The sequence below is a fragment of the Falco peregrinus genome, chromosome 8 (assembly GCF_023634155.1).
Source record: "Falco peregrinus isolate bFalPer1 chromosome 8, bFalPer1.pri, whole genome shotgun sequence".
Taxonomy (NCBI): Eukaryota; Metazoa; Chordata; class Aves; order Falconiformes; family Falconidae; genus Falco; species Falco peregrinus.
In genome coordinates, this window is record NC_073728.1 from 25,092,137 (window position 1) to 25,106,081 (window position 13,945).

General features: G+C 40.6%; 1 protein-coding gene across 3 annotated transcripts in view; it reads right to left on the reverse strand.

The window, feature by feature from the left end:
- The window catches only part of PSMD14 (proteasome 26S subunit, non-ATPase 14), a 48,920-nt gene extending 39,372 nt beyond the window's left edge, over window positions 1-9,548 (reverse strand). The window contains exons 1-3 of one of the 3 annotated variants that reach the window (XM_055811844.1): window positions 9,413-9,548; window positions 4,419-4,506; window positions 1,325-1,377 (exon numbers count right to left, since the gene is read on the reverse strand). In XM_055811844.1, the coding sequence (XP_055667819.1) occupies window positions 1,325-1,372 (48 nt within the window). In that variant the 5' untranslated portion in view covers window positions 1,373-1,377; window positions 4,419-4,506; window positions 9,413-9,548. Of the gene's footprint in view, window positions 1-1,324; window positions 1,380-4,418; window positions 4,507-9,412 lie in introns of those variants that run through there. The other 2 variants (XM_055811845.1, XM_027782299.2) reach the window with 2 other exon arrangements.
- Between the last annotated feature and the right edge of the window lie 4,397 nt (window positions 9,549-13,945).

A 13,945-nucleotide genomic window follows, 5' to 3' on the forward strand; every position in this document is an offset into this window, starting at 1 on the left:
AAGCTTGAGTGATTAGACTGCGCAGATGTTAAAAAATGAAGAGTCATGAAGCAGGCTGGCAGCTCAGGGGAAGAAGAGAAATAACTGTTTAAGAAAGTGAAACTAAAAATAACTGAGGGCTGCTTGAAGATTCACTAAGAGAGCGTGAATAGAATTTTAGCTATAAAAAGGAAAAAAATCATGCACCAAAAGTTACAGCTTATTTGGCAAAACACCTAGAGGCTGTAAATCAGCCTGGAATATTTCACCAAATGCTTCAGTATTAAACCACTCCTTTCTCAGTAATACTGGACGCAAGCACACTACAACGAACTAAAGGAAGCCATGTGTTTAGCAGCTTCAGTCGTCCCAGAAGCAAACTTGCACACCTCATGAAGCCCGAGACAAACAGAACTTGTTTCTCCAGAAGAACAAGAGTCTGGATTCTCAATTTAGAACAGAGCCCCAGAGACAGATGAGGAAAGCAGAGAAAGGCCAGCTACTGCAGCCAGCCAAGACTGCAAAGGAAATTACACTGGAGCCATTTCCTTAAGGAAATAATCCTTCCTACAAGCCTCAGACAAAGAAGTTCCCAATTATTTTTTCCCCCCTTGTGTCCACAGTAATCAGCACAACGTAGTAAGATCAGCTTGGTTTTATTTTTGAAGACTGCTGGCCACACCACTTGGCCAAGGAAAAAAGCACTAGGATTTGCTCTAGTGGTAGGAGAGGCCATGCAGTGGGAGACCTACACACATTGTAACAGGACAGCTACCAGGGAGGCCTTTTTGCTGTGAGCAGAGTTACAGAAGTGAGGACAACAGTGAACATGAGAAAGCAAAATACACAATTACAGGTGCTAGAACTACCTGCAAGTGACAAATTCAACTCAGCTACCTCCTGAAATTTACATATACTTCAGGACCTTATAATGTCCATTGCAATGTGATCCAAGGACTGGAACATTTCATTTATGAAGGAGCAGGTGGGTACACTCACCCATTTAGAGCAATCTCCATGTTCTGAAAACTCGTATTATTCAAAATTGATTTTTGGATTTTATTCTGTGTTTCCGTTGCTTTTCAATCCAAACCTTAAAATGTTCAGACACCAAATGAAAAGTTTCTAAACATTCTGTAAACTCAGTGGCAACACAAGAGTTCATATTGACAACAAACAGTCAGGCTGCAACAATGATTTGCATAAACTTATATAGCATCTCTAGAATCAGAGATTATTACTATGAACTCTCTTTTTTGATGCTGTTTTTAACTATAATAAAAGGAATATTCTAGAACTGTTTAATATTAAAGAGAAGATACTGACAAGTTATATACATACTAACCTGTCCCAGCCCAGGCATACCTCCTCCAAGTCGCAGAAGTCTATCCATTATTTCTAGGAAAACAGAAACAAAAGGAAAAATGTTCCCAAGCTCTGAAGTGTTTACTCAATTGCTATCTATATAATTCACCTTCAGTCACTCAGTATGTCAAAAATATTGGTGGTAATTACAACACAACATCAGACTTCCTGTTAATTAACACCACATATTAATTCAAGAAGCTGTCTTCCATGCTAATTAACAGACTTTGTTTTATTGCTTTGGTTTTGGGTTATCCCCATTTCTGAAGATGAGCACTCTTGTCAAACTTTTCAAAACTTTCCTATCATTCAATTAACTGGCAGATTTTTGTTGCCCAAGAACAGCACCTACATCCAGGAAGCGACTAAAACTTATTAGGTATACAATGAAGTTTACTCCAATTTGTTTTAAAAGTATCAATAAAAATGTGAAAGTAAGGATTTTAGCATCCTCATTAGTAAGTTCTGCGCTAATTAACTTACTGCTTGTCAGTTATCATCAAAACTACATGTGAAAGACACTGAGCAGATTATGGATCTCTGAATTAGCATCAAAAGCTTTTTTTTAATGAACTCATTATACTAAAAGAAATACTGTAAAGTAAACACTTAATGTGTATATACTTAGAACACTAGTGACAGTACAGGCATTTAATACATTTCCAGTGTTGCGTGTGCCATTGCTTCAGTGCAAGATTCTTCCAATCAATGTAACCCTTTACTTGAAAAAAAAAAAAGCCAAGCAAACAAAACACACCAAGCCAAAAACAAAACTACAAAAAACCACAAAAAATTAAAACTTAAAAAACCAAAACCTCAAAAGTTTTCTATCTTCTAACTTTCAAAGGAGTGATCTCCAGGAATAATTGTTAAGGTGCCCAAATAAAAAAGATTACACTGATGTTTATCTGCAGTTTATTCACTTTCTCTTGTTGAAAAGCAATCTACTAATTAACTGTGGATAGCTAAGTAAGGTTCTGTCCCAGCTGTAACAGACTTTTATCTTGCTTGCTTGGTTTTTTTCAGTGTCTTAGCTTTATTTTATCACTGAGATTTGTTGTATAAACAAAAACTACTGAATATTACCTTTTACAAAGCAAATCAAGCAATTTCCAAGGCTTACAGAAATTAGTAAGTTTTCATGACTTATTTGTGAAATAGAAGATACAAAGTAAAACATTCGAAACCATGATCTTAATTGCACAAGCTTTAATACAACAACAAAGCCTGTTCAGGTGATATAAGAGCAATTGAGAACAGCAAGTAACGGTATTTCCAAAATACATTCATCCTCCAAATGGATGTTAGATTACACATAAGAGAATTATTTACATAATTTCAATAGACTGCATTAACAATACTAATTCAAGAACCTTCTTTTAAAATTAATTATGAAAAGATATTTGAATTTATAATGAAAAATAAATCTGTTTTGTACATTAAAAATAAAAAAGCCTTTATGTTGACGGTGAACATCTCATTCCTTCTGAAATGTGCTAATATTTTTACTGCCTAGATACTAACAAGCTTTATTTCAGTTTAAGTTTAAAACAAAGAGTTTAAGCCTCCTGTTAACACACAAAGAGGCAGCACTTGAACCTACCACTAGACAAGATTATCTAACACCTTTTTTGATCGTGCATGGAATTTCACTTATTTCAAGCAACAATATCCAAGACATGCATCAACAACACTTGCTCTATTTGCTTATTTCACTTCCCTAGTTTAATACACTAGCAAACTATTAGCTTCATTTGATTCACTCCCTTGATTTTATAGAACATGCAAAACCAACAACTGCAGTTTCAACTAACAGTACTTTCTTAAAGCTACTTTGGCACTATATGAAATAAAAAGGAGTTTATTAAAGGGTCAGTGGTTATGCTTTTCTTTTCAGACAGTCATTGAAACCAAGCCTCTATTACAGGCAAAAGCTGCACACAAAGTGTACATACTTTTCTATTCTGCACTACAATAAATTCCAAATTAAGTTGTAGGATTTCCATGGAAAGGTTAAGTTGCTGTTTAAAGCTATTATGTAAGCACATGGTAAATGGCTTCAACAAAACAGTCACGAGCACAAATTAATGCCAACTACATTTCATTTTACCCTCTGTGGTAGATACTCCTCCATTGAAACCCGCAATGAATCATCTTTCATGACATTAATGAGGGCTGAAGAGTAGCTGAAAAGTAGACTTAAACTACTAAAATTATGATTTTAATCAATCATGGTTGTACATCTATTTTAAGAAACTCTTAGTCTCTACAACTGGTAACCATAAAACTGGTCTTTCCTACAACTGCATCAACTTCCATAAGCTTACAAAGTGTATTACCTATGTACATTTAAGAAATAACATTGAATAATGAATCTTACACCTATTTACATTTCACTTTAGCAAGTGAAAAGCAATAGTTATTCCTAGTTCATTAATATTTTATTCACATAATTTATTCCAGTTTCTAACCCAACAGAATAGTACATCACTTACAGAAGCATATTTTGCTGGTTTATATTTGGATTAGACTAATTAGTTACACAAACTATTTATCAGCATAACTTTCCAGGTTTTGAAACGACAAAATCTCATTGTCTTACAGAACTGGAGGGATGTAACATTTCCTACCTAACAACCGCAGACAAGTCACTGACCTGAACATGTTCAGATTCTCAAGACAGTAAGCAGAACAGAGCGGAATTTCTCCCAAAAAACAGTCTAGATGCGCTGTAAATTTTTTCACTAGCTCTGTGGCTTGACTCTGGTTAGAGTTTTGGCAATTAATGCTTTTCTTTCTTATTTGTAACTGAAGGCGTTTTAGTAGGTTATAGTATATTTAGATCTAAACATATTTGTTTACTCTCTATAAGCATCTGAAGAATTTCGTTTAGCTATGCAAATTAAAACAAATTTTAATTTTTGTTAATCCACTGTGCCCAAATATTATTTCAGCCATAAATCCCATTTATGAAATAATGCTTTTGTAAACCTTAAAACATCTTGAGCAAAACTTTTAGACCTTAATTAAGATAACTTTAGCATTTACAAATAAAGCAAATACACATTTCTAACCTGGTGGTCTGCAAGAGGCGATCACAGAACAAACTCAGCAGCCGCTCTCACTTTTTCACTATAAAGATGATGCCAGTAGGTCTCTTTCCTATAGAAGGAAATAGAAAGGAGGCAAAAGGCAAAAAAAACCACCAGTAAAATTTAGAAACAGTAGCACATGTAAAAAGAAGGGTTACATCAAGGACCTACAAGTGGACAAAGTACCACTGAAGAATAACCCAAAGCATGCCTGCGTTTGTTTTTTTGCTGCTTGTACCATATAACGCCTAGAAGTGGTACATGCCATGTCTTGCCTAGGTATCTGTAACACTGAAAAATTTTCCAAGTTCGTCAAAATTACATGGAAGAGTAAGGTACTTCAATAACCTGTTCTTGATAAATAATAAATGGTCCTTTATTACTATTTTAGAAGATTCTGTCATAGCTAAAATGACCTAAGCACAAAGGTGAAGAGCAGTCTGCAGGTATAGATAGTTTTCCTGTTATTTCTGCAAGAGCAGTTGGCATGACTGGGAAGGTCACAGAGGCCTTTAGGTTTACCTGAATTCAGGCTGAGAAAGGCTGTGTCGTATTCAGTTTAGGAGTTAAAAGTCATGTTCTCCTCCCAGAGAACACTGCCCACTAATTGCATCACTCAATCATTTGTAGTGAGTGCAGTGTTTTAAAACAGATCTGTGGCCATGATTTGATAAGATGTTTTTTTCGATGTCAATGTTAACATAAGGAGCTGTGGGGAAGCTGCTGCTGCTGCTTACCAACTTGATGCTGCTTTCTCAGTACTGCCAGGACAGCCATTTGTGCAGCCTTGCAGTAAACTGATAGGCTAACAAAACCATTGGGTTTAACCCTGTTCACTTCTCAAAGGGTTCACACAGCATCTCAGAAACAGTTCTCTTGGCAAAACAGAAAAAGGTCTTGGGAGAGCTGATTGCTTCTAATGCTAACCTCGACTCCAGAAGGCATTTATTTTAAGTCACTCTTTAGGCTAAAGCTGCCCAAAGAAGGTCTTTGGGGTTGGTTTTTTGGTTTTGTGTTGTTTAGCAACTGAGGTAACTTAACGAGGCTGTTCTAAACCATATCTCAAGAAGTACAAGAGGAAAGGAAGATGTGTTAAACTTCCTAGAAAGTTAAGAGGATAGAGAACAAGTCAGAGTTTCTCAGTGCTGACACGCTGCGGTGGATTTCCACTAACAAGTCAGAAAACAAGTTCCTGCATTTCTGCCAGCTTTGCACAAGGAAACAATCCAGGAGAGATCAGATGAGACAGGACCACAACAGCCAGCAGTTACGTTAGCACAGGCTGCAATAGAACTGCAACCAGCTCACAAGTGGGCTCCAGAGTTACAACCCAATTCGCTTTTAGTCAGCTGGCCACCCAAGGATCTTGCACTCTCTTCCTCACTCCTTACAAGGTCATTGAAGAAAACAGATCTCTGTGAGCTTGGTCAGTTCCCTGGAGGAAGCACACAACATGGTAACCTATAGTTGAGAATTTTTCCCCTCTGCTGCAAAGTGCAAAAGGCTAGTTTTGATTACACACTTACCTGTTGTTTTCTCCCCTACATACAGAGACACACACAAAACCGAAAGAAAAGTAAACAAACGGTCCACAATAAATCTCTCCTCCTTTCCTTCCAAAGTCAGTGAAATGTATTTTGATAGTATTTCCTTCTGTCTGCAAGGAAGAGTTAACAGTCTCCATTTAAACTTAATCTTTAAGGAAGCATACCAGAAAATTACAGAAGGCCATTTATAATCATCATAAACTTGCATTTTGGTGCACTGCATTTGCATGACATGCACTCATCATTGAGATCAATGCGGTCACTGATGGCTTAAGAAAAAAAGTAGTTAAGTAGCTTCTTTGCTTGTGTATGTCCATGATTAAAACACCTCAGCTAAAAAATCTCGGTCACAGGATGGTATTTTAAAAACGTGAACTTCCATTATTATAATTTTCTTTTAACTGTCTTGGTCTCAAAAAAAAAAATTGTGGTCAATAATAATGCAGTGGAAGTATACACACAGTATCTCAAACCTGATCTGAAACCCAAAATATCTTAACCTATGTCTAATATTTGTTCATAATACTACTGCTAGGTAACTGTAATAATTGGCAAGAGTTGCCCATTTGGAAAGCTCCGGTTCACCATGCAGTTGTTGGTTGCTACTTTCAAGTCACTTAAATGTGGACTTAAATGCTGACTTTTAATAATGAAAACATTTTTCTTCAGGTAATATAGGCATGAAATTATATAAATGCATTATGCACAAATATATATATACACACACACACTGGTACAAACCAATAGCTACTGTGCTTATACTTGGCATGTTTCAGCATGTATTTTGAAATCAACTTGAAACACAGTTTTAAATTACTGTGCCTCTTTGCATGAGACTCACGAGTTTCACACTACAGTGCACTATTTTTATCTAGCATTATCGCTCCATGATGCAATCCCTCAACGAAAGAGGGTTCTCCTGGGTTAACAACTTTTGAGTTAGGAAGAAAAAAAATTTAAAAATCAAAATTAGCTTCAACATACATGGAAGAGAAAGCACTGGCTACTAAACTGCCCTATTACTGGAGAGAGTATCAGGCTAGACTCGGGTGACAGCAATTTACTCCACACTTTGCAATTTGTACACTGAGTGACCATGCAAATCATTCCATCTTTGATAACTCAGTTCCTCCACCTGAGACTGCATACTAAGCTTTGTATAAGAACTTCCAGTTCTCTTGTTGAGAAGTTCCATGGGGAGCAGACAGATTAACTATTTTATTAACAGCAACTAAGTAAGTGGTGTAAGGCTTTTGCTGCCACTACAACAATTTCAACTTCACTAGGGATGATAAACAGCTACAAAGGTAAATTAATTGAGAAATTGCATCTTGCAGACCAACACCATTTCACAGAGGCAAACAAAAACTCACTGCAGGTAAAGTCACCAGACACCGAATTAAGAGAAATCTGAACCAGAACAGAGACTTCACACGTGACAGTGTCAGGGGGGATTCTATCTTCCTATATGTTTTGTGTGAAAAGAGAACGAAAATAATTACCATCAGTTTTCAGTAATCTGTTCATTAAAGCTAAAGGTTAACCATACCATGAATGAATGTAGTTTCAGTGGTGCAAGTCCAGAGCTACATATGACCATTTTGCTTCCATAATGTGCTCAGCTCTGTCAACCCCATGTTTCTGCACCACCTAGACCTGAGCTGGGCTAGAAGGTATGCAGGTTAGCTTCTTGGATGCCGATTTCCAGCCCAGCAAACCTGGAGCTACTGAAGTAACCCAGACCCAAGCAAACTACTCTAAAGCTACTTAAGTGCATTCATACCAAACTTACAGATAAGAGAATATTCATTAACAAATCATACCACCACTGAAGTCCACAAAATAGTAATGAGCTTCTCTAGAATCTGTGGAAGGGCGAGCAGGCACACAACTGTTGTGGAACTGTCCACTGCAATCAGCTCCAGCAAGTACTCATCACACTGGTTTTCTATTTAACATATCCTAACTACCTGCCCTTTCCCATCACCCTAGATGTTTAGGAGATAGTAGTTGCTACTACTACAATAATGCCTGCCAGGATTGAATCACTTCCAAGAAAGTTTACAAACTATTATTTTTGTATTATTTAATGTTAATTTTGAAGCACGCTTTTAACTTCTCATTTTCTTACCCACAGAAAATTAATATACCTGATGTCGCATGTAATAACAGCTGACAGAACACAATTTTCCCATTAAGTTATGGACAAAACCTAGTTGCTCGAACTCACACTACAGAGGCAATTCATCTGCAAGCCCATTTCTGGATTTCTTCACAAATACAGGTCTCTTCCTTGCTTCCGTAACACAGGCTTATGGACAGTGCTCTCCTCAGCAGAGCCTTCTTCCTCGAGCACTCCCTATATTCCAAACATACCGTACACCTTGGACTGACAGAGGGTGGAAGCTTTACCATTAATACAAACCCAACAGGCCCTTCAGCTTGCCTGGTACCTTTACAGCTACACACAGCTTTCAGATAGGCTGGCGTACGAGTTTTTTTTAAAAAGTCCGTCTCCATCCCGGTCGTTTTCCCGGTTTCCCGAGCGTAGCGGAAAGGCTCACAGCTGCGGGGCCGGGCTGGCCATACAGCAGCGCTGCCGGCTGCCCGCCCGGGACCGGCAGCACCACCTCCCCCGGGAGAGCGGCGCGCCAGCCGGCTACACACCGGGCACGGCGCTGTCACCTGTGATTACCGCTTCTTTTCTACTGAGTCCTGCTTGGTCTTTCCCGTCACAGATTAAAGATCCCTTCTCCCTGGCGCACCCCCAGCCAGCTCTGCCCGCGCTCCCCCGCCACCACTCCAGCGGCCCGCAGCCGGGGCCGGCCGCAACGCCGCGCTCCGCAGGCTGCGGCGCTACCACCGCCGGGTCCCCGCGGTGGGACACGGGCTGCGGCCGCCCCCGGCCACTGCGCACCCGCCCGCCCCGCCTGCCGCCACGGAGGGGAAACACGGCGGCCGTTCCGGACAGGCAGGGAGGCCGGAGCGCCGCGGGCCCGTGAAGCGTCGAGGCCCGAGCGGCCCGCTCCGGCCGCAGGGCCCACGCCCGCGCCGCTCCCCGGGCCCGGCCGCCTCGTTCCGCCCGGGCACGGCCCCGCCGCCGCTCCAAAGCGCCCAAACTTTCTTCGGAGGCAAGCAGCACAAACGCGGGCGGGCACCGCCAACTCCGCGGCGCCCAGCGCGCCCCCCGTTTAGGCCGGTGCCCCGCAGAGAGAAAACCACCCCCCCGGGGCCACCAGACCCAGCCCGGCCCCGCCGCCCGCCTCCCCCCCTTCCGGCGTTCGGGCCCGCTCCCCGCGGGCCCCAACGCCAACGCCGCCGCACAGAGGCCGCACAGAGGCCGCCCCGTGCCGCAGCGAAGCCCCCAGGAGCCGCGCCGTGCCCCCGAGGGCCCCCGTGAGAAGGCCACGCGCCCCGCCCGGCCCTCACCTCCGCGCGGAGCCCTCCCCGGCCGCGCCGCCTCGGCCCGGGCCACCGTGAATCAGCCGGATTTCATTCAAACCGAGTCCGCCCCAGCCTCCGCGAGGACTTCCCGGTTCAAAGGGCACGCGGCAGGGGCTTCCGGTCCCGCGGCCCGGGGAGGGGGGGCCGGGAGCCATGGCAACGGCGCGCGCCGCTGGCAGGCCCGCGCTGGGCGCTTGAGCAGCTGCGGCCGTTAAACCGGCCCATGCCCCGCCGGGCCGCCTCAGGAGCCGGGGCTGAGCAGGTGAAGCCTCTCCCGGGCGGCGGCGGGCGCGTAGGCCGCGGTTGGCCTCGGCGCTCCTACGCAGGCCAGCCCGAGGGACAGCGAGGATAGCGGGCGAGTTGCGGCCGGCTCGGGCCTGCGGCCGTGGAAGAACCTGGCGGCAGCAGCAAGAGGCCTGAGGAGCCCCTGAGGCGGCAGGATGCTGCGGTCGCACCCGCGTTGTCCTTTGTACTTGCTGGATTGGGCACTAGCAAATCCATAGCTGTTTACTGTTGCTTGGAGCCCTTGGGAGCAGAGACCCTCAGAGGGATGAGTTCTCTGGCACTGAGTAGAAGGTGGCATGTGCCGTGCTGAAGTGCTCAAACTGCTTTGCCCTGAAGTGCTGTGGGTTAAATTTGTCCGGAGCTCGGAATCAAACTGCAGCCAAACAGCACCTGTGCTCAAATAACTAGACAATAGAATGGCAGAGGAACCTGCAATGTGTCATCAAATCAATAAAAGAATGTAATAGGACTAGTACCACATGTACTCCTCTCAAAAACAGTATTGCAGAAAATGAGAGGATTTAGAGAAGGGTAATAAGAATGGTCATGTGCATAAAAACAGCATAAGCAAAAGAAGATGAATAGGAGATAATCAGATAAAAGCATGCATACTGATGAATGATGTAGAGAAGCAAACTGGAATTTCTATTATCCTTATGTTAACACAGGAGCAAAAATTAATTTGTAAATTGCAAGAAAATACAAGGCCAAGGAAATACTTTTTCAGACAATATGTGAACTTGTGGAACTCAGTCCCTCAAGAACTTATTAAGGCTAAAACAATACAATTCTTAGAAGTTCATTTATTATCTAGTTACTGAAATACTACAGATGTTTTAGAAAGCATTGGATAGCTTAAGAACCTAAACCCCCAATTTATTAGGACTGTATATAAAGTTTCCACCATGAATGTCCAAGAAGAGCATTGTGGTTTGGTTTTGGAAGCTTCTTTAAGGATTGAGAATGTAGTGTTAAGAGATGGTCAGCATTTTCTGCTCCTGGACAACTACATGGAAGCAGGTGAAAAGGTACTATGTTATAAATTACACTAGAATAACCTCACATAGATCCAGTCACCTCTTTAATGACACTTTAGCAGACTTGGAAGTGTCAGGTTTTTGTACCACTGCACCCATAGCCAAATTATTCAGAAAAAAGAGTAGAGAAGGTGTATGGGGGGGGTGGGGGGTGGGGGTGTGTGTGTGTGGGGAGTCTGTGTGTGTCTGTGTTTTTATCTATGTATGTTTATCTCATACAAAAGAAAACATGCACCCTGCTTCAAACAGGCTGTTAATGATCTTTCTTGCTTTATCCTGGCAAAACTTAGCTCCTACAGTCTTGAGACTTTATTTTAAGATTTTTGCATACTTTAATGTTCTCAAAAGTCATTAAAATAATTATGTGGTCAAAGGTTCTTTCCTTTTTTGAGATTATATTAAGGAGGTATTTTCCTGATTTCTACCACATTTTCAGTAGCAATGCTTTTACTCCTCCATGTTCACTGGAATTCTGACACCTTAATGAGAAATACTTACTATATTTTGATTCTCACTCTGCAGTCACATATCTTTAAAGAACTCTGCACTTCTGAAAAAAGAAATAAACAAATATTTATGAAAAGTGAGCATTCCTCTGGGTTAATGTGTGTAGTAAGGAAAAGCAACATAGTTATGCCTTTGTAATTTACCTATACCCACTGACTTAAATGAACTGTGTCATTTCAAACCATGTGAAGATTTGGCCCTTCTGCTTTGAAATACAAAGTGAAACAGACTTTCATTGTTATTCCTAATTACATTTCAAGTCATAGTATTGACTTTTAAAATATATACATTTATTGAAATTTTATAAATAAATATAGTTACAGAAGAAGAAAAAAGGAGAAAATAGGAAAAATATTTACATTAGAAAGTATAGTGAATTAATTGGATCTATAGAGGCAGTATCATAGTTGGTACTTATGACAGATGGTATTTTATATTTTGATATAAAAAAGATATATTCTTAATCGTATATGTCAAAGAAAAGAGACCATATGTTGTTAAACACTTCCAAATTGTAATTTAGTCTGAAGGGCATTCTCTTCCATACTACTGAATCCCTCATTGTTTTGGTCTAACCAGTGCTAATCTGCAGACGATTTTTTTTCCCCTGTAGTGCAGTACTGAATGAAAATGTTCAAAATTTGTTCACTTTTTTATTACTTGGATGGCTGTCATGAGTGATAAAAACTTCTTTTGATTGGACCCTTACATTGTTCCAGTTTTCCCCATAATATCTTATTCTTGCTTGTAGTAAAGTGATCAGCCGGGATCAGACTTGCTAAAACATCACACCATTTTTTCCTGGCTTATCTAGTATATGGTTTTCCACAAAGACTGTTTGTGATTGGGTTAAAGCAGCAATATTCTTGCAGCTCTGTAATTAATGGGTTTAATTTTACAGAGCTAAGTAACAAAATTGAAGCGTTGTATGTAGAACACAAGAAATACACTGAAAGACTGACCGCAATGTTCTTGCAAATCATGTATGTAGACAAACAGAATGCTGTTTGTGCTAGGACAGGAGGAAGTGTCCAGGACTTTTTTATAATATTAAAAAAAAAAGGCAACCAAATAAACAGAAGATATAGTTTTAGAAAGCCTGGGATTAGAACACATGATGCATTGTGGATTGGACAAAACATTACAGTTGCAGACAGTTATATTTTCTGTGTTTAAGCATGTAGAACAGAGCATAGGGAATGAATATACTTTGGGTAGTCCAAGAGCTAACATCATCCTTGTGAAGGGATACTAGAGTCAGAAGCAGCACACTGTTGATTTTTTTTTTTTCCCCTTAGAACTTTGTTTCATAGTCAAACACTGAAAAAGTAAACGAGGAATAGTAGTTTCTTAAACTTAAATGCAGCCTTTTACCCTGGGAATGGACTGGAGCTCTGTCTCGGCAAACCTGTGATATGGGAAAATGGTTTCTTCTGTCATACTTGGCAAGTACTCAAAACAGTTAAAAGTGCTTACAATTACCTCTGTGACATCCCCAACAGCTTGTAAAATGCCTGATCATCTCTTTGCTGCATACAGACTAGTAACAGGTCTTGTCACAGACAATGAATACAATTTTACAAGATTAGTTAAAATAGTATAAGAGTGAGATTACTTTTTTTAGTCTTCTCAACAATTCTACGATCAGCTGCAGAAAGCTGTTAGAGGTTTGAGAAAGGCTTCATTAATTATGAAGCATATGATTATTGAAAACCTGCAAACAAAACTATTTTCATCTCTTCCAGAACATAGACCTACCCATTAAAGTATGACAAGTATAAACCCAGATTAATTTGGGTGAGAAGAATGATAACAATGTATTTGAATATAATCCATCCCAGTTTAAAAGGGAGAGCATCTTAAGAGAGCAAATGCTCCCTATAATAAGCCATAACACCACCACTCCCTCCCCAGCTGGAGCCAAAAGATCTCATTTATATTGAAAGTTTTAGTATTCACCAGCCAATAGAAGTTTCACATACAGTCTGAAAGGAAACTGGACTTTTGTCTTTTTATGTCTATTTAAAGTGATGGCTGAGTTGTGAGAACTATCTACAAACCATCAGGAGAAGATAAGGCCAAGAAAAAATCAGTCTTGCTGGAAATGCTTGTGTTGGGGGTGTCTGTGGAAAATTTTTATGAGGAAACAGAGAAGTGGGTTTGTATCCCTGGCAATTGCAAAGGTGCTACTCTGTGAGAGACAGATTATTTAAATAACTGTGTAGAAGACAGTAAATTGAAGACTGTAAATTAAGAGAAAGGTGGTATGTAAAGTGGACATACTGTGGTTTTTTTCTGGATTACTGTGGGATGGAACAATGTTCCACCTATTTCTTTTTTTTTTCTTTATTCAGTGGGAGTTTCCCCCCTTATTTGTGACACAATAAAAATAAAATTTACACTTAGTACTTAAGATATTTCTGGGTTTGGACTGAAACATTCCTTTACAAAAGTGCTGTGTAACTGGTATAATGCTTCTCACCAATGTCAGGTAGTGACAGCCAAGGAATAAAGACAACTTCAATCATTTCTGGGGCTATGTCTGTTGTTAGGAAGTAGTACAGACTAGTAGGAACAAATCTGCAGGGTTAAACAGGTGATGACACTGCATTTCTTTAGGCATTTTTTACTTTGGATAGCTCTGAAAGACTGAATTCTCATTTGCAACTGAAGTGTATTAAGCATATTC